This window comes from Suncus etruscus, chromosome 5 (genome assembly GCF_024139225.1).
Source record: "Suncus etruscus isolate mSunEtr1 chromosome 5, mSunEtr1.pri.cur, whole genome shotgun sequence".
Taxonomy (NCBI): Eukaryota; Metazoa; Chordata; class Mammalia; order Eulipotyphla; family Soricidae; genus Suncus; species Suncus etruscus.
The window spans coordinates 29,449,229-29,470,256 of NC_064852.1; the positions used below are offsets into that span (position 1 = coordinate 29,449,229).

A 21,028-nucleotide genomic window follows, 5' to 3' on the forward strand; every position below is an offset into this window, starting at 1 on the left:
CACATTACTGGCAAGAAGAATGGGCACATGCAGGGTCCATCTCCAGAACCAAATGGTTCACTTGGTATAGCTCAGTGGCCCTCAACACACAGAGAGAAACCCCAATAGCAGCAACCCCTCAGACCTTCACAGTAAGATGCTGAGTGGGTAAGAATTCCCCGGAGGGTACTTGTTAGGACACCCACTTCTTACCAAAATGCCAGAAGAATTTGGGGCAGAAAGGAAGGAAATGCAGCTAATCAGTAATGTCTGAATTCACTAGGCCTCTGAAGTGAAGCTTCCATCAAACCCTTCCAGAAGGCATTTTCCCATTTCTATACACCAGTCTAGCAAATTACTGCACTAGAGGCAGGGTCACAGAACTCCAGACTTCCCATCAGTCAGAAACACAAATGACAACCCAAGACTAGAAAATTTTGTCTCAAACAGGGGCAGCCCTGAACTGGATCTGACTCAACCTGTGGAATCTGTGCTGAGTCGGGATATTAAATGGATCTCATATCCTTGCTTGAATTACCACCTGACTCGCTGAGGACCCCAGAGAAGAATCTCTTCTCCCCACAGGGAATTAGTCAGTATAAGAAGAGGGCTCTGGATTAGTGGTCTCCACCTTTTAGGAACCAACTTCTTTTCTAAGGACTAAGGACCATCAGGGAATCAGATCAAACCATCCATTGAAGCAAACTATAACTTTCAAATACAGCTTTTTGCTTATTAATGTAACTGTTACATTCCTACTCTTGAGGGCTTCTAGTCTTACTATTTAAATGTACACTGAGAAAAACCTGCATGTAGGTATCTGGGTAATGTATCTGGTATGTGGTAAGGGTCTGCCTGCAGACAAAGTCTTGGGTATGATCCCTGGCATAATCCTTCATGATAATTGTGATCCCATTGGCACTATCAGTGGGAATCACTAGATCCAGAAGAAGGTGGGAGTACCAGAGCCAAGTGACCAACCCCTAGTAAACATCACAAAAAAGTGTGCATCCTCCATAAGGATCTCAACCAGGTGGGTGTATCCCTGGTTACTACAAGAACAACAGTGGGGAAAAGGTGAGGTAAAAGAGGAAGCCATGAACAATTAAAATGGACATCTCTATATAATCTTGGCAAAATTGGCATATTTACAACACTGTTATTGCAGTTCTCACAACATGCTGGCATACTCTATGAATATGATTTCTTTACCTCTGTAAAAAGACGAGCATCATCAGAGAGCATATTATAATCCTGGGCACATTTCTTAGCAGAATTCTGCAAAAACTTTAGGAATTCAGTTACTTCTTTGCTGACATGTTTTTTCATATCCTTAAAAAAAAAAATCTCAGAATTATTGACAAAAACTCAACAAAAAATAGAAGAGCAAATGATTAACAAAAATAATTAATATTTTAAAAAGCAGTTCATGGAACAGTCAATAAACAATATTGTAAGTAGCTAAAACAAAGAAACAGAAATGACATCACACACAAAAAATTTTTTATTAGTAATGATGTCAAAATTAAAAGAGAGGCTAACAAGAGATCACCATTTTTCCCATATCAAATCAAGGCAAAAGATGTCTAGCGTTAATGAAGATTTTTTTTTTTAGATTTCATAAAAGTGGCATAGGTTATTTGACACTTTTGCACAACTGTGATAAATCCTTACTATAGATCAAAACCTGAGAAGCAGTTTTTTGATCTAGACTTTATTTTAAATAATTTAACTCAAATATAAATATGAAGTTTCAAAAAAGATGTTCAATATGGCACCATTTATATACTGAAGTTATAATAATCAGAAATGGTTCAGTAGCGAAGTAGAGTTCTAGCTTTAGCAGTATAAGATGAACTGCAGTGAAACTTTTCAGAACTAGAACAAAATGCCTTAACTAGAATGAAAGTAAAGGAATTAAAGCATGAAGACGTCAATTAAATCCTTTATCTTTTATTTTTTTTAAGTATGACTATGCCTTAAAATATAAAAGTAAATTATAAATACTTCCTATCTTTTTTTTTCTAAAATTGAAGAACAGAATACATACCAAGAACTGCAAGTACTCATTTTTATTTATTCCAACAGCTTTGGAGTTTGCAGGAATTTTTGCATATTTAACCAATAAGTCCACATAAGCCCTCTGCTCTCTCTGTGAGAAATGAGAGAAACGAGGATAAGGAACTCTTGGTTTGGGAAGAAGAACCATTCCAACTGTGGTTTTAACTTTTTTCTTTGCTTGAGTTGCTGAACTAACTGCTGGCTCATTTTCTACAGAACTTGCTGAGGCATTCAAATTTTCTCCTATACGTCTGGAAAAAAAAAATACAATTTACAAATATGTGCTTTTCACATGAAGATTACTATCATGGAACTTCATGATTTTCAATCACCAGGAGAATATAGTATGATTAAAACAGTAAATTCAAAATTATTTAACTCTGCCACCTGCATTTTAATGGTTAGCCATTTGGTGTAAATTAAGTATTCTGCAGGATAGGATCACATTACAAGCTTACCTTCATTTATCTGATGGAGAGGAAGAGGCATAATACTTACAGACATGTTACTTAGTTTTTGAAGCTCTTTTTTATTGAAAGGGGGAAAATCACTTTGACAATTATATAGAGAGGTACTGTGTTTATATTTTATTATGGTGTAAATTATTTGTAATGTTTCTTCAGTAATATATCAGGTAATACGGTGAACAAAATCATAAAGGTCACAAACTTGGAGTTAACAATTTGAGATTCAAAATATTCTAGTTTCTTCTGCTTTAATTATATATAAATTATATATATATAATTATATATTAATTATATATAAATTAAAAAGAAAATTTCAACACTGTGTACTTTATTTGCTAGAAGCAATAGTATTAGAAAAGCTGTGTGGTGTGTGGTGTGTGTGATAGCGCAGCGATAGGGCATTTGCCTAGCACGTGGCTGATCCAGGATGGACCTCAGTTTGATTCCCAGGTTCCCATATGGTCCCCCAAGCCAGGAGGGAAGAAGGGATTTCTGAGTGCAGAGCCAGGAGTAATGCCTGGGCTTCACTGATGTGGCCCAAAAACAAAGAAACAAATAAACAAAAAGCTTTGTGATTCTCTATTACATGCTGAGTCTATGAAAATACCTTTAAGTTTACAGATTACCTACTTCCATATTTGTTCAGAAAATGAAACCCTGATTTTAAGTCATCTTAGGGGCCAAAGAGAAATTACAGTGGATAAAGCACTTGCCTTGCACATAGCTAAGTACCCATGCTGACCTATGTGAAATATCCAGTACCCCACCCAAAAGCCTCACTAGGAGTGATCCCTGAGTGCTAAGTCAGTAGTAAGCCCTGAGCACCAGTGGGTGTGGTCCAAAAACAAAACAAAATAAAAAATTTAAAAGTCATCTTATCATCTCAATTCATCTATAGGAATAGAACAGATGTCCAGGGTCCTTATGATGTGGAGTGTTAAGTGACATTTCAGGTCTAAGAGTGCACTTTGCTCATAATCTGCTCCTTTTCCTGTTACTCAGGTGTCATGACCTATGTTTTTAATAGAGTTTAAAATACATACTCTCACATTGCCCTAGCCTCTACTACTCTGATTTCATGACTATTTCCTATAACTTGATTCCAAATTCAACAATCAATAAGGAAAGTGAAAGAGAAAGAGAACACCTGAGATTTATTCTGTACTCTTCCATCCACTGAGGTTCATTGGGTGATGGCCTTGTGCTAAGTCGAAAATACATCTAGGATAGAAAGTGGCAATACATCTAACATAGAGCAGGGCAGTCTATTCACTAGGACCTTATAATCAAATACGTAAGACAAATGAATGGGAAGAAAGGAATGTAGGTATATATATATCAATACAGGTGGCCATGAAATCGCAGATTTCTATATTAAACTACTGAGACGCCTAAGTCCTACACAAAACTATGATTAATTTGTTTAGAAGCATCTTTACAATACTAGGATAAAAATTGCTAAAAATTCCAAAATTGTTTGGAAGTAAAGCAAAATACGCCAGACGATAACTTAGAGCTAAACTATGGATGAAAAACCAATCAAAAAGCTTGTTGAATGAGTAGGAAAAGAATTTTGGAAGTTAAAATAAGGATGCTTAGGTTGGCTTTCAAAATAATTCAGGTGAAAAAAAAAGATGTACAGAGCTACTAAAGTTTCTTCAGTAACTGTATAAAAATAAGCATATTTTAGGTGAACAAAATGAATATTAACTGCTGATCTTGGGAGAAATGTATTACAGCAAATTGATTTCTTACTAGAAAATGTCTTGCGAGCTATTCAAGCCCCACAGTATTGTGTCCTCAACTCCTAACAATACTGCTTCACAGCTGTCTCTCTGAATATGAGAACTTGTCTGTCCTCGTGGCACAAACTGGCAAATTTAATTAAGCTGCTGCAGCAACAAGATGCTGACTCAGATAAGCCAGAGTAGGGATGTCAAGAAACTCGAGCAGTTTAAATTGGCTATATTCAGCAAAGAATGAAATGGCAGCACTTCAAGATCATTTCCATGTGCAGTGCTGTCAAAGTCTTCATCAGGCTGTAAGCCGAAAGCATCTGACAGGGCTTCTCTATCCACACTCAGAGCATTATATTTTATTTCACTTGATGGTTTGAAGTTCCCCCCTTCATTTTGTCAACTACCCTGTCTCCATTTTTACTTAAAGTTTCCATAAAAAAGGGTGGGGGGGACTCAAACTTTTAGTTTCCTGTGCTTTAAATCTAAGGTCTGAATAGTTTAAACTGTATTGAAAAATGGGCCTTCTGGTCTCATCAACTACTTATCTCGATTTATGAATCTAACTTCCCCCTTGTCAGCTTAAAACACAATTATAAATATTTACAACTAGTCACTGTAATTAAAAGAAAAAGACAGAATGTTCCCTTTCGCAGAGGCGAGAAGGGTTAAATAAAAATTTATTAAGTTTTGACAACAAACAATATGTTAAAGAACACGAAATTACAATTATGAGTAGGCAACCAGAAATAGTACAGGGATTAAGGGACATGCCTTACATGTGGCTGACCCTGATTTGATCACCAGAACCACATGGTCTTCAGCGTGGCTGGGTGCATGCTAGAAGGCCCTTAGAACAGAATCCCTTGCTTATACAGGAAGGCTCAAGCAGTTCCTCTCAGTGAAGAACTCTCCAAGCTGACCCAGGATCCCTGGTAGGGGTCTTGAGAATGACTTGGAGATCATCCCCAACCCCTAATTTCCTTCTAGCCTAAAAAGGTAAAATTGAGATAAAAACCCATAAAATGGGGGCTGGAGTAATAGACCAGTACTTGTTTGTTTGGCATGCAGCACACTGGATTCAATCCTCAGTACCCCCACAAGTTCCCTGGAGCCTGCCAGGGGTGATCCCTAAATACAGAGCCAGAAAAGAAAAAGAAAAAGAAAGAAATACAGAGCCAGGAGTAAGCCCTGGGCACAACCAGTGTGACCCAAAAACTATAACACAGATCAAAAAAAATGGTACATTTTCTCTAAAGGTAAAGATATGTTTATTAGGACCCAGCACAATAGAATTGATAGCCATTCTCTCATTTTAGTAAATCAGGCAATTTCTTACTTACGTGATGATAATTTTAAAGGAACTAATTATCCCCAAATGATACAAGTTGAACAAAAACAAGCTTTGAAAAATACCCACAGATGCATATTCATGAAGGACCTCTCCTCTCAACCTTCAGTAGCCAATTACTAATGAAGATGTTATAATTACATACTCTTGCTCCAAGGCACTGGAAGCTGATTCTTACAGGATCAAAATCCCAGGCATTCCACATGTGCTGAGCTCAATTCTGGTGGCTCCACTGTCTACACTCCTTGGAGCCACAGCATTGTCAGGCCTGTGCAAACACCACTGAAGGGATCTGGAACTTCCAGCACAACTAAAACTATGGCTGACTTTAATGGCCAGAAAGCTGGAGCCTTGAAGAGCACTTGAGTAACTTCAATGAAGGAACACAGACCTAAGTGAAAACTGAGTGTTCAAGCACAAGTTAATGTGTGGCCTCAGAGTTGAGAAAGGTTAAGACCACAGCCAGGTGTGCATACAACCCCTGTAAGTAGTAACAATATTGATGGTAAAGGGGAGAAGTGAGGGAATATAAAAGGGTCTGGGAAGAGTGCAGGGGAAAGAGCTTTTGCCTTGCATTTGTAGGACCGGGGTTCAATCTTCGAAACCACATACTGTACCCCAATCACTACCAGGATCACTGCTTGGTATGGCTAAAATATATATTAGTGCAGGAAGGCACTTGTATTGCTTGTAGCTGACCTGTGTTCAATTCCTGGCACCCCATATAGTCCCTGGAGCCTGAGCAGTGGTGATCCCTGAGCCCAGAGGTAGGAGTAAGTCCTGAGCACTGCTGAGTGTGGCCCAAACAACACAACAAAGTTTTTCTGAAATTGCTTCTTTAAAATATTTATCTTGAAATTGTATCTAATATAACTTCAATTTATTTTGTGTGAATTCATCTAGTCATTAAATGGAAACAACAAAGTTTTTAATGGCAATTTTCTGACAAAATAATATATGCATTGATTAATGGTATTTCAATCAAAAGACTACATAAACTAGTCTTCCTAACAGATTAAATCAACAGCCACAAAACCTAGGTGAATACTACTATAACACTGAGGTAGTACCATCTCAGATGAGAAAACAGAACCCCATTCAGCTTATAGCAATGGTTTGTAACCTATGAACCACCAGTCTGTTGGTATAAAAGGTCAAAAACTCAGTGCTATATACCAAAGATGAAATCACCTAATCAAGTCAAGTATATCTCAGAATGTATTCCCCTTCTTGAAGTGTTTAACTAAATCTATTAAAATTAGAAATAAAAACATAAATATCCATAAGCTTTTTAAGAATTCCTACTAATTATGCCAGTCATGCTCTTGTACTAGTAAAGAAATGGAAACAATTTATAATTATCATGATGGAGTACATTTAAAATGATATATACTCCGCAATAAAGTCAATTTATATACATTATAAGGAAAGATGACAAAGGTATACTGGGGGGAGATACGTGCACACAAAGCAGAATGCCAAGTATGTCATTTTCCCACTGTGTAAATAGAGGATTAAAATAATATGCACATAGACAATCATCATCAAACTACTTCCAAAAACAAAGATTTGGATTCTAATGTCTGAGTTGAGAGAGTAAATATATTTTAAAAAGCTGCCCCTTGATTTACGGGGCCAGAATGGTAAAACTGAAGATGAAACTAGCAGAAGAGCCTGAGAAGTACTCTAGAACCAGAAATACAGGGCAATGAGCTACTATTGTAGCCAGGACTTCATGGAGGATCATAGGGACCAACTTAGACTAGTAAGGAGAAAGCCACAGAGTGCTGTGCAGTGAAATCAAATGTAACAGAAGAAAGTGAAGCTGAAAATGCCCTTAAAAAGAGCCATGGAGATAGCACACCAGTAGGGAATTTGCCATGCATGCGGCCAACCCTGGATGGACCCAGGTTCAATCCTGGCATCCCATATGGTCCCCTGAGCCAGGAGTAACCCGAGTACCGTCGAGGGTGGCCTAAGAAATTAAAAAAAAAAAAATAGCCCTTTAAAAATACATTTTGTAATTTTTCTGATTAGAAAGTCAAGCAATTATTAATAAGGAAGGACTTGATAATGCCACTACATTGTCTTCTGTATGTCTTAAGAATTTTTTTCTTCTCTAATTTCTTCCTAGCAAGCAAATATAAGTAGTTGAAGAGCAACAAAGTAAGAAAATTTAAAAGAAAAGATACAGAAAAAAGAGAAGAAAGCAAACTTTTCAACTCTGAAGACAGAAATGAGATTATCAGGAGGCAGGTGAGTGGTGGAGACAGTAACATTTTGGTAGTTTACGCTCTCACATATAATCATTCTTATTTTATAAAACAGTATTACTTTAACTATAACAATGGAAACTAAGAAGAAGCATATTTAAATCTTTAAATATTGACCAAGAGGAACAGAGATGCAGATCTAAGTGGGAAAACTAATTAACAGAAGACAGTGTGGTGGCGGAGCCTGGAATAGGTCCCTTCACTGTGAAAGAAGAAGTTAAGGAAGTGAATGTTGTGTTCACCAAAAAACTCTATACCCTGATTTCCTTATAGAATATACTTATTTCTTTCTAATTAGCCGAACTGTATTGTTTCCAGAGTCATAAAGAACAGAGCAAAAACAGCAAATCACTAAGGAAAGAGGTGCTAAGTGAATAGTATAAAGGGAGAAGTACTAATAGACATTTTTATGCTACAAAAAAGAAAAACAAAAACTCTGGCAACCGAACAATTGTATACTTACAGAATGCTAGTCAACACACTGGTTACAATAAAAAATTGTACAAACATTCTGTATATAGGACTAACAAACTTTAATGCATTTTAGGGGCTAAGGATGTAACTCAGTGGTAGAGGAAATGTCTTACGTGTGTTGCCCAAGTTTGATGGCTGGCATTACGATATCTTTTCTGGTTGACTGATGTTTACAGATGCCATACTCAGTAGTTTTCTGAGGCCCAGAACATCCTGAAGATGCTGGGTCAGTGGTTCATGGAACTAAACTTGCAGGGCAAAGGACAGGGAATATCAGGAAGGTCCTCTTCTGTTTGAGGCATTTCCCAGCCCAGACGAATTAATATAAGTTTATCTATACAGCAACTATTAAAAAGATGGGGCTACATGTGGGATGTATAATGATAGAGAAAATAGTTTTAAATGAAAAAGAAAAAAAAGAAAAATGAGAAAGTTTTACTGTATTATAGTGTACTCCCACATTGGTTTTAATATAAATGTTTATATGTGGAGAAAGATGTGATAGGTATATACTATAGAATAGCTGTCTGAATACTAGGTTCTATTTTTTAATTTTTACATTTACATTTCTTTTGTTTGGTTTTTGGGCCACAACCGGTGACACTCAGGGGTTACTCTTGGCTATGTACTCAGAAATCGTTCCTGGATTTGGGGGATCATATGGGATGTCGGGGGATTGAACCCAGGTCCATCCTGGATCAGCCGCGTGCACAGCAAGTGCCCTGCCGCTGGCCCCACATTTCATGATTTTTTAAAATAATGAACAGAGAGGGACTTCAGAGCATAAAAACCGGCTAACCTTTGCAAAAGCTGGCTCCCTGTGTGTGTGACACCAGGCGGGGAAAATCCGCAAAAGTACACCGGCCCAGTGGGGCTCAGCTGTGAAAGACTGTGAGTGTGACCTGTCTATGTCTGTCTACTGTCCTCTTGCGTGAAACTCTTGCGAGTGGGGCAAAAAGAGCCTCCAGAAACCTCGCTCGCCCAGACGCCATTTTCAGGGAGGGACTTCAGAGCATAAAAACCGGCTAACCTTTGCAAAAGCTGGCTCCCTGTGTGTGACACCAGGCGGGGAAAATCCGCAAAAGTACACCGGCCCAGTGGGGCTCAGCTGTGAAAGACTGCGAGTGTGACCTGTCTATGTCTGTCTACTGTCCTCTTGCGTGAAACTCTTGCGAGTGGGGCAAAAAGAGCCTCCAGAAACCTCGCTCGCCCAGACGCCATTTTCAGGGAGGGACTTCAGAGCATAAAAACCGGCTAACCTTTGCAAAAGCTGGCTCCCTGTGTGTGACACCAGGCGGGGAAAATCCGCAAAAGTACACCGGCCCAGTGGGGCTCAGCTGTGAAAGACTGTGAGTGTGACCTGTCTATGTCTGTCTACTGTCCTCTTGCGTGAAACTCTTGCGAGTGGGGCAAAAAGAGGCTCAGAGGAGCACGGCAGCTCCGCTTCGCTACGCGGCCGTGCACTCTTTCTAAGGAAAGAACTCCATTGCAACAAGAAGGAAAAATCACACTAAGAACGGCGCTATATCACAGAAGCAAACATTTCTCTCTGGACTGTCTTCTCTGTTGCATGCTCGGGCCTAAGATTTGTCCCAGTGTGAGGCTTCATCCACGGAGGACTCCCCTCCCTTAGAGGCAAGTCAGCCCATCCAGAAAGGGAGGAGCCAGAGGAGTGTGCTGCCTACATCATATAGACAATGAATACCACTACAACACGTAGAAAAACCCACAATACAAGTGTGACAATGGGGAAACAACGCAGGCCAGCATCAGACATAGAGAATGAAGATGACAATTCTGAGGACCAGATAATGACTGAACAACTAATCAACCTCTCAGATAAGGACTTTAGACTAGCAATATGGAAGGTGCTCAACAGACTCCAAGAAACCATGGATCGAGTTGAACAGAACACTAATAAGAACCAAGAAAATATGAAGGCAGAAATGACAAAACTCCAAACTGAAATAACATGTCAACTAACAGGACTGAAAAAGTCAGTAAACGAAGTGAATGACAAAATGGATAAGCTCTGGGACAGGGTATCAGAAGCTGAGAATAGACTTGGTGCTGTGGAAGATGAGATACATAACAATTCCATACAGCAGGAGAGATTGGACAAAAAACTTAAAGCAAATGAGCAGACAATGGAAAAATTAGTCAAAGAATGGGAACAGACAAAAATAGAAGTCTATGATAAGATCAACAGAAACAACTTAAGAATCATTGGAGTCCCAGAGACCCAGGAAGAAAATTTCCAGGAAGAATCAATGGTCAAGAACATCATTAAAGAGAAACTTCCAGAGCTAAAGAATATATGTGATCAAATCCTGCATGCCCGAAGAGTACCAACCAAAAGAGACCCCAGAAAAACCACCCCAAGACACATCCTAGTCACAATGACAAATCCCACAGATAGAGACAGAATTCTGAAAACAGCAAGATCAAAAGGGGAAATCATGTTCAAGCAAGCTTCCCTGAGATTTACAGCAGACCTGTCACCAGAAACGCTCAATGCCAGAAAGCAGTGGTGGGATATTGTGACAAGACTGAATGAAATGAATGCTTCACCCAGAATACTATACCCAGCAAAACTCACTTTCCGGTTTGATGGAAGAATACATGGTTTCACAGACAAAAAACAGCTCAGAAACTTCACAGACACAAAACCAGTCTTAAGAGAAAAACTGAAAGACCTAATCTAAGACAAGACTACCCAAAAGACACACCAAATTTTGAAATAAAGATGGCGTTAAATCCCAGGACAATTCTTTCTCTCAACGTCAATGGACTAAATGCACCAGTTAAGAGACACAGAGTGGCTAAATGGATCAAAAAACTCAATCCAACCTTCTGCTGCCTACAAGAAACGCACCTGAATAGTCAGAACAAACATAGACTCAAAATAAAAGGCTGGAGAAAAGTTATCCAAGCAAACAACACCCATAAAAAAGCTGGAGTGGCCATACTAATATCAGATAATGCAAACTTTATACTCAGGAAGGTAGTAAGGGACAAAGACGGACATTTTATATTAATCAAGGGGTACGTAGAGCAGGAAGAATTCACTCTCCTAAACATATATGCACCGAATGAGGGGCCAGCAAAATATTTAATACAACTGTTGACAAATCTGAAAAATAATATCAACAACAACACAATAATTGTGGGGGACCTTAACACGGCTTTGTCAACACTGGACAGGTCAACCAGACTGAAACCCAACAAGAATATACTAGACCTGAGGAGAGAAATGGAAGAAAGAGGCCTAGTGGATATATATAGGACACTCCATCCCCAGAAACCTGGATACACATTCTTCTCCAATGTACATGGGACATTCTCCAGGATAGACTACATGCTGGCACATAAAACATACCTCCATAAGATCAAGAGGATAGAAATTTTGCAGACTACCTTCGCTGACCACAAGGCTCTGAAATTATTTGTGAACTCCAAAGGGACTCAGAAGAAACACTTTAACACCTGGAAGTTAAACAGCCTCATGCTCAATAACCAGTGGGTCCGAGATGAAATCAAGGAGGAAATAAAAAGGTTCCTGGAAACAAATGACAATCAAGACACAAACTCTCAGAACTTATGGGACACAGCAAAAGCAGTACTGAGAGGAAAATTTATAGCTTTGCAAGCACACATCAGGAAGGAAGAAGGAGCTTACCTGAGTAGCTTAATGACACAGCTAATAGAACTAGAAAATGCTCAACAAAAGGACCCAAGAATAGGAAGACAGAAGGAAATAACAAAGCTGAGAGCAGAAATCAACGAAGTGGAAACTCAAAAAACAATCCGAAAGATCAACGAAAGCAGAAGTTGGTTCTTTGAAAAAATAAACAAGATTGATAGACCACTGGCAAACCTAACAAAGAAAGAGAGAGAGAGAAACTTGATAACTCGTATCAGGAATGAAAAAGGAGAGATCACTACTGATATGACAGAGATTCAAAGGGTAATCAGAAACTACTTTGAAAAACTCTACGCCACTAAAAATGAGAACCTGGAAGAAATGGATAAATTCTTGGACTCTTATAATCTTCCACGGTTGAAGGAAGAGGATGTAGCATATCTAAACACCCCCATCACCATTGATGAAATTAAAACAGTAATCAAATGTCTGCCGAAAAACAAAAGCCCAGGTCCAGATGGATTCACTAATGAATTCTATCAAACTTTCCAAGAGGAACTACTGCCAATCTTGGCAAGACTCTTTCATGAAATTGAACAAACAGAAACACTTCCAAATAGCTTTTATGAAGCCAACATCACCTTGATACCTAAACCAGACAGAGACGCTACCAAAAAAGAAAATTACAGACCAATATCACTGATGAATGCAGATGCAAAGATCCTCAACAAAATCCTGGCAAATAGGATTCAATGCCTCGTTAAGAAGATCATCCACTACGATCAAGTAGGTTTCATCCCAGGAATGCAAGGCTGGTTTAACATCCGTAAATCTATCAACATAATACACAACATCAATAACAAGAAAAATAAAAACCACATGATCATATCAATAGATGCAGAGAAAGCATTTGATAAGGTCCAACACCCATTCTTGATCAAAACTCTCAGCAAGATGGGAATGGAGGGAACCTTTCTCAATATAGTGAAGGCCATCTACCACAAGCCAGTGGCAAATATTATCCTCAATGGAGAAAAACTGAAAGCCTTCCCTCTAAATTCTGGCACAAGACAAGGCTGTCCTCTCTCACCACTCCTTTTCAACATAGCACTGGAAGTACTTGCTATAGCGATTAGGCAAGAAAAGGATATCAAGGGAATCCAGATAGGAAAGGAAGAAGTCAAGCTCTCACTGTTTGCAGATGACATGATACTCTACTTAGAAAACCCTAAAGACTCTATCAAAAAGCTTCTAGAAACAATAGACTCATATAGCAAGGTGGCAGGCTACAAAATTAACACACAAAAATCAATGGCCTTTCTATATACCAATAGTAATAAGGATGAAATGGACATTAAGAAAACAACCCCATTCACAATAGTACCACACAAACTCAAATATCTTGGAATCAACTTGACTAAATATGTGAAGGACCTATACAAAGAAAACTATAAAACTCTGCTCCAAGAAATAAGAGAGGACACACGGAAATGGAAACACATACCCTGCTCATGGATTGGCAGGATTAACATCATCAAAATGTCAATACTCCCCAAGGCATTATACAGATTTAATGCCATCCCTCTAAAGATACCCATGACATTCTTCAAAGAAGTGGATCAGACACTTTTGAAATTCATTTGGAACAATAAACACCCTCAAATAGCTAAAGCAATCATTGGGAAAAAGAATATGGGAGGAATTACTTTTCCCAACTTTAAACTGTACTACAAAGCAACAGTTATCAAAACAGCATGGTATTGGAATAAGGATAGGTCCTCAGATCAGTGGAATAGGCTTGAATACTCAGAAAATGTTCCCCAGAGATACAACCATCTAATTTTTGATAAAGGAGGAGGAAATCCTAAATGGAGCAGGGAAAGCCTCTTCAACAAGTGGTGTTGGCACAATTGGATAGCCACTTGCAAAAAATTAAACTTAGACCCCCAGCTAACATCATGTACAAAGGTAAAATCCAAATGGATTAAAGACCTCGATATCAGCCCCAAAACCATAAGATATATAGAACAGCACATAGGCAAAACACTCCAGGACATTACAGGCATCTTCAAGGAGGAAACTGCACTCTCCAAGCAAGTGAAAGCAGAGATTAACAGATGGGAATATATTAAGCTGAGAAGCTTCTGCACCTCAAAGGAAATAGTGCCCAGGATACAAGAGCCACCCACTGAGTGGGAGAAACTATTCACCCAATACCCATCAGATAAGGGGCTAATCTCCAAAATATACAAGGCACTGACAGAACTTTACAAGAAAAAAACATCTAACCCCATCAAAAAATGGGGAGAAGAAATGAACAGACACTTTGACAAAGAAGAAATACGCATGGCCAAAAGACACATGAAAAAATGTTCCACATCACTAATCATCAGGGAGATGCAAATCAAAACAACAATGAGATACCACCTCACACCCCAGAGAATGGCACACATCACAAAGAATGAGAATAAACAGTGTTGGCGGGGATGTGGAGAGAAAGGAACTCTTATCCACTGCTGGTGGGAATGCTGTCTAGTTCAACCTTTATGGAAAGCGATATGGAGATTCCTCCAAAAACTGGAAATCGAGCTCCCATACGATCCAGCTATACCACTCCTAGGAATATACCCTAGGAACACAAAAATACAATACAAAAACCCCTTCCTTACACCTATATTCATTGCAGCTCTATTTACCATAGCAAGACTCTGGAAACAACCAAGATGCCCTTCAACAGATGAATGGCTAAAGAAACTGTGGTACATATACACAATGGAATATTATGCAGCTGTCAGGAGAGATGAAGTCATGAAATTTTCCTATACATGGATGTACATGGAATCTATTATGCTGAGTGAAATAAGTCAGAGAGAGAGAGAAAAACGCAGAATGGTCTCACTCATCTATGGGTTTTAAGAAAAATGAAAGACACCCTTGTAATAATAATTTTCAGACACAAAAGAGAAAAGAGCTGGAAGTTCCAGCTCACCTCAGGAAGCTCACCACAAAGAGTGATGAGTTTAGTTAGAGAAATAACTACATTTTGAACTGTCCTAATATTGAGAATGTATGAGGGAAATGTAGAGCCTGTTTAGGGTACAGGCGGGGGTTGGGGGGGGAGGAGGGAGATTTGGGACTTGGGTGATGGGAATGTTGCACTGGTGATGGGTGGTGTTCCTTTTATGACTGAAACCCAAACACAATCATGTATGTAATCAAGGTGTTTAAATAAAAAAAAAATTAAAAAAAAAAATAATGAACAGAGATATAAAGCTTGAGTTCTGAAACAAAATAACAAATAACAAAACAAACAAAATAGATTACCTTTTAGATAAAATGTACAGTTCTTTTAAACTTGGAGCCATGGAATGATCTTTATAATTTTCTCGAGAGAAAAATGTCTGAAGGCCATTTTTGGGGGCAACATCCCTGTGAAAAGAAAATAATTCACTAGCATTTGAAAATTAAGATCTCATGCTAGATTAAGCAGCATAATAGTACAGCTATAACTTTTAATTAAATTATTTCTATACCTACCTTCCCCTCTGAATAACTATTTTTTTTTTGGGGGGGGGGGGCGGTCACAACTGGTGGCACTCGGAAATCGCTCCTAACAGTCTCCAGGGACCACATGAAATGCTGGGATTCGAACCACCATCCATCCTGGGACAGCTGCGTGCAAGGCAAAAGCCCTACCGTTCTGCTATTTTCCTGCTAATTTCTCTGGTCCCAAACCTTTGAATAATTTTTATTTCATGAATCAGATGTTTGTGTTTAGATGCTTTACTTTTTGAACAGCTAAAAATCCATTTCAGGAGAAAAGTACAGTCAGTTCTAACTCCAAAGTGCTCAAGATAAGTGCATAAAAATGGGATACCAGTGGAGAATCTCAATTGGTATCATCCTTCAGTTTTCTTCAGTCTTTCCAAGCCAAATCCTCGTCTCAGACCAGCAGCAGGGTCTTGAAGCCTCATTGCGAATCAAAGAAAACACCACAAAGAGTGGTGAGTGCATTTAGAGAGACAACTATACTAACAACTATCAATGTTAATGAGTGAGAGAAGTAGAATGCCTGTCTCGAACACAGGTGGTGGTGGTGGTGGAGGAAACAGGGGCATTGGTGGTGGATATGTTGCACTGGTGAAGGGGGGGGTGTCCTTTTTTTATAACTGAAACCCAAGTACAAACATGTAATCATGGTGCTTAAATAAAGATATTAAATAAAAACACAGAGCTAACTCACCAGTTCAGCCTTGGCTCCCCCATGGTCATCGTGGGGCTCATACTCTTACATTTATGGTTCTCTCTAGCGGGCAATTATGCGGCTGTCTCCCAAGGCTTTTTTTCCTGAGATTTTTGCAGAATCTAGACACTTAAAGGAAGGGGTGAGGGAACAGAAGGTTAGAGCAGAAGCAGGAGACCAGCTAGGAACTGGAGCTCTCAAAGCAGTATAGAAGAAACCATTTCCAAATCACACCCTCCACTGACAAGAGTGCTGCGTGGACTGATACAGATGCCCAAGGTTTCTTATGGTGCTGAAGAGCAATGACATTGCAGGGAAGGTTGGGGGTTTGGGCCCTGAGCTGAGTGATGCTCAGAGGACCCTCCTGGAAGACTAAAGAACCCAAACAGGCCGGAGCTGAGCGTTGGGAGAGTGCTTCCAGGACTGACATGAGAGACCCTCCAGGGCCTGAGATGAATGCCTGGACACAAGCTGTCTCGGATGCCACTAGAAACCTGGCTGCAGACTCCTCCAAGCAGACAAACATGTTTGTAATCCTGGTGCTTAAATACGGCGATTAAAAAAAAAAAAAAAAAAAGACATTGCCAAGGGGAGCAAGCATGCAAAATGCACTTGGATCCAAACTCTTGGGGGGGGGCTTGCCAAATTACCTTTCCTGAGACGGAGGCTATTTCACGCAAAAAAGCTACCATCTGGGAAGCAAAAGTGAACCACTCTGAGGATCCACCTGGAGGTCTAAAAAAAAAAAAAAAAAAAAAAACCCCAAACAGCCCGGAGGATCTTCTGGAGTGTGGGGTGGGGAAGATGCTTCCAGGACTGACATGAGAGACCCTCCCAGGGCCTTGATGAGATGGATGCCTGGACCACAAGCTGATGCCATTAGAAACCTGGCTGTAGACTCCTCCAAGCGGACAAGCATGTTTGTAACCCTGGTGCTTAAATAAAAAGATTTTTTTTTTTAAGAAAAAGACATTGCCACGGGGAGCAAGCAAGCAAGCAAACGGGGCGCGGGGTCCAAAGGAAGGAGCCCCTCAACACTGGGCAGGCTCAATTAACCCTTGCTTCCATCCAAGATGGATGTGGATGGATCCACATCTCCTGGCTGGACTTCTCAGTGTCAGGGGTGTCAGGGAGAGCAGCGGGGACGTGCGGGGGGAACGAGAGGAGAAGCGGAGCAAGTTGCAGGGAGGGCGATCAACAGGGACGGGACGAGCCCCGGCTGCCAGGGTCCCGGCGGCCGAGGCCGCCATGTTTTCTTCCCACCCACCTACCACCCAACCACCTAGCCCGTCCCGCCCGGCAGGAGCTTGCCACGCGGGGTAGCGTCCTCCTCCCAGCGGCTTCAAGCTTCCCAAGCCGCCTTTTCCGCCCACCTCGTCGTCTCCTCCGCGGCTCCGACCCAGGACATTTTGAGTCCACCCATACACACAGACACACGCTCTACCCCATTCCTTACTAGGATGCGCGCCCGGGAAGGGCTTATTTAAAGGACGTACGCACGTCGCCACCGCCCGGCGTGATGACGTCGTAAGACGCAGGGCGTGGCTTCACTGCGCGAGCTGTGCTGCGGGGACCGGAAGCGGAAGTGGCGAGGCCTGGCCCTTCTGGATTGGGAAGGTGTCCCAGGGTTGGCTGAGTGGGGAGAATCTTGAGGGAGACAGAAGAATCTGAGGCCTGCCACGTCTTTCTATATCAAGGCTAATTTGTTTCAGAAAGACTTTCTGCTATGGACTGAATGGGTGTAGGTCAAGGGAACAATTGAAGGGGACAATTTGTGAATGCATCTAACACTGCTAGGAAGTCAAAGTAGTGGAGATGTCCTCTTATGTGTTCTGTTTGTTCCCAAAGCATGCAATCCAAGATAGCTGGGAATCATTGCCTGCTTGAGTCCCAGTCACTCCAGATTTTTTTTCTTTCTTTTTATACATGCTGTTTTAGCTGAGTTTTGACCGTGGTAGCATGCTACAGTGAATCTTTAGATATGGCTTATGTTGAGATTCCAGATTATCATTATCAAACAGCATGTCCTGGTGTGTGTGTGTGTGTGTGTGTGTGTGTGTATCTATATGTAGATATATATATATATATATCTATATCTATATAGATATATATAGATATAGATATCTATAGATATCTATAGATATATTTGGGTTCCTGTGGTTGTAAGATAACACACCAGAATCATTTTAGAGCTAGAAGAAACTTTGGAGATTAAGTCGACTCTTTGGAGATTATAAAAGTCAGTTTCTGATAAAACTAAGACCCTGACTACTTTTCCAGCATTACATGATTAGTGATAAACCACGTTTATGCATCCTTACATGTAAAGATTTAGAATGACATGCTCCAGCTAATTCATGTGTGGATATTTATTTGAAGAACATTAAAAAAAACCTAATTGAAAAAGGTGTGAATCTTTATCTTTATTGTATCATTATTCACAATAGCTAATATATAGAAATAATCTAGATAGGCGTGGAAAAATTAGTAGCTAAAGGTGGTATGTGGGGCTGAAGCAGTGGCACAGTAGTAGGGCATTTCCTTGCATGTGGCTGACCTAGGACGGACCACAATTTGATCCCCAGAAATCTCATATGGTCCCCCAAGCCAGGATCAATTTCTGAGCACATAGCCAGGAGTAACGCCTGAGCATCACTGAGCATGGCACAAAAACAAAACAAAAAATTAGCTAAAAAATAATAAAGAGGGGGCCAGGCAGTGGCACTAGAAGTAAGGTGCCTGCCTTGCCTGCGCTAGCCTTGGACGGACCATTGTTCGATCCCCCGGCGACCCATATGGTCCCCAAGCCAGGAGCAACTTCTGAGCACATAGCCAGGAGTAACCCCTGAGCGTTACCGGGTGTGGCCCAAAAAACCAAAATAATAATAATAATAATAATAATAATAATAATAATAAAGAGGTGGTATAGGGACTGGAGCAATAACACGACAGGTAGGGCATTTGCCTCACATGTGGCTCACATGTGGCTAATCCAGGTTTGAGCCCTGGCATCCCATATGGTCGCCTGAACCTACCAGAAGTGATTTCTGAGTGCAGAACCAGGAGTAACCCCTGAGTGCTTCCAAGTATGACCCCCCGAAAAAATCAATTAAAAAAAAAGATGTGGTATATAATACAAGGAATTGCTGCTTAAAAAATAAAATCTTGTGTTTTGGAACAACCTGAATGGACTTTATAGAGTTAGTCAGAGAAAGACTTATATTCTGTGATTTCTCTTATGTGTGAATGTGAAAAATTAAGTAAGTGAATGATTTAAACGAAACAAAGACGAACTCTTAACTAGAAGAAAACAGTTTGGTGATTACCAGAGGTTGAAGCACTCTTCTCCAGTCTATTTCTCTCAATCCCCACTTTTGAGATCCCTCTTCCTACCCTCAGCCTCATACACTACTTAGCATTCATTCTTAAAAGTTGCCTTTTCATGCTATGACCTATAAATGAAACTATATGTGTAATTGTGTAATTGTCTGCATCTTGATTACTTTTCTTAAAAGAATATTTTTGAGAATCAGTCATGTTAGAATCAGTATGGTTATTACGTATTTTTGTTTTGTTTTACTTTGCACCACAGCCAAAGTGCTCAGAAATTACTCCTGGTGGTACTTGAGGACCATATGGAATGCCAGGGATTGAACCCAGGTAGGCAAGCGCCCTACCCTGTATATTGCTTCAGCCCCACAAAACAATTCTTAAAAACAATTCTTAAAGCAGTAAACAGCTAGTTGAGTGAAGTGGTTATATTTGTTATCAGATGTATAATTTTTCTTGTGGGCTAAAATGAAGAAATGTACAAAATAATTTGTTTTCTTTTTATTAAAATAAAAATAGTCATCTTTCTACTCCTAAGCTTTTGTTTATTTGCTTGGTTGGAGGTGAACGTGGCCTTGGAGTATTCACAGTTTAGTAACTACTTCACTCAGGGATTTGCTTCATGAATTTACAATGATCCATAAAGTCTTTTCATAACAAGAATTCAGAAATGATTCTCCAGCAAGGACATTTCAATCTGAATCAGAAATGTTTCAGAGAAATATTGTTGCCCATCAGTTTGCTTAAGCCAGGTTTTCAGCAATTAATGGTACCTCAAACAGGAAGGAAATTATAATTAATTCTGAAAACCAGCACAATATTCATGCTGTATCAGAACAAAAACTCTGAGGCATTTGACATTTTATTCCAAATATTTTGAAATTCTACTCAGAAACCATGTATTTTCTAATATTTTAGAAAATATGTGTATATATGTTTATAAAATATAATATAATAATATAAAATATATGTTTTTAAAATATGGTCTCTGGGCTTTAAAAAAGGACAAGTATATAACAATTAATCTGGATGCCAATATTTCCTGCAAAATCTTTTCCTACACACAGAGAGAGGCTAATGATAACAGAGCACTGCCACATAAGACAGTGAAACAACTATTTTTATATCTCAAGAACAAAATTAACTCTGTTTATTTTGCTGAGTGGACTTATAAAAACAGTGGTGAAGGAAGAGATGTAAGACTTGTTAATTGATGGGGTCGGGAAGGTGGCTCTTCTCTCAAGTACTGTGTTATCTCTCTGGCCCCTCTCATGGAGTTATTATATAAACACAATTGTAAGAAGTTCATCTTTCACTCTTGAAATGAGTAATACAAGACAGAGAGGTAACAAGAAGCCACTGTTGTTTTTAATTTAATTTTTAATATATAAAATCTCTATTTAAGCACCATGATTACAAGCATAAGTGCCATTGTTTTTGTAAGAAGAAGCATAGATATGGGGCTGGAGTG

General features: G+C 39.6%; 1 protein-coding gene across 1 annotated transcript in view; it reads right to left on the reverse strand.

Annotated features, from left to right (window-relative positions):
- The window catches only part of ICE2 (interactor of little elongation complex ELL subunit 2), a 62,027-nt gene extending 44,363 nt beyond the window's left edge, over positions 1–17,664 (reverse strand). Inside the window, exons 1-5 of the mRNA XM_049773630.1 lie at positions 17,601–17,664; positions 16,228–16,356; positions 15,309–15,413; positions 2,030–2,291; positions 1,192–1,311 (exon numbers count right to left, since the gene is read on the reverse strand). Coding sequence (XP_049629587.1) covers positions 1,192–1,311; positions 2,030–2,291; positions 15,309–15,413; positions 16,228–16,268 — 528 coding nt within the window. The 5' untranslated portion in view covers positions 16,269–16,356; positions 17,601–17,664. The remainder of the gene's footprint in view (positions 1–1,191; positions 1,312–2,029; positions 2,292–15,308; positions 15,414–16,227; positions 16,357–17,600) is intronic.
- Between the last annotated feature and the right edge of the window lie 3,364 nt (positions 17,665–21,028).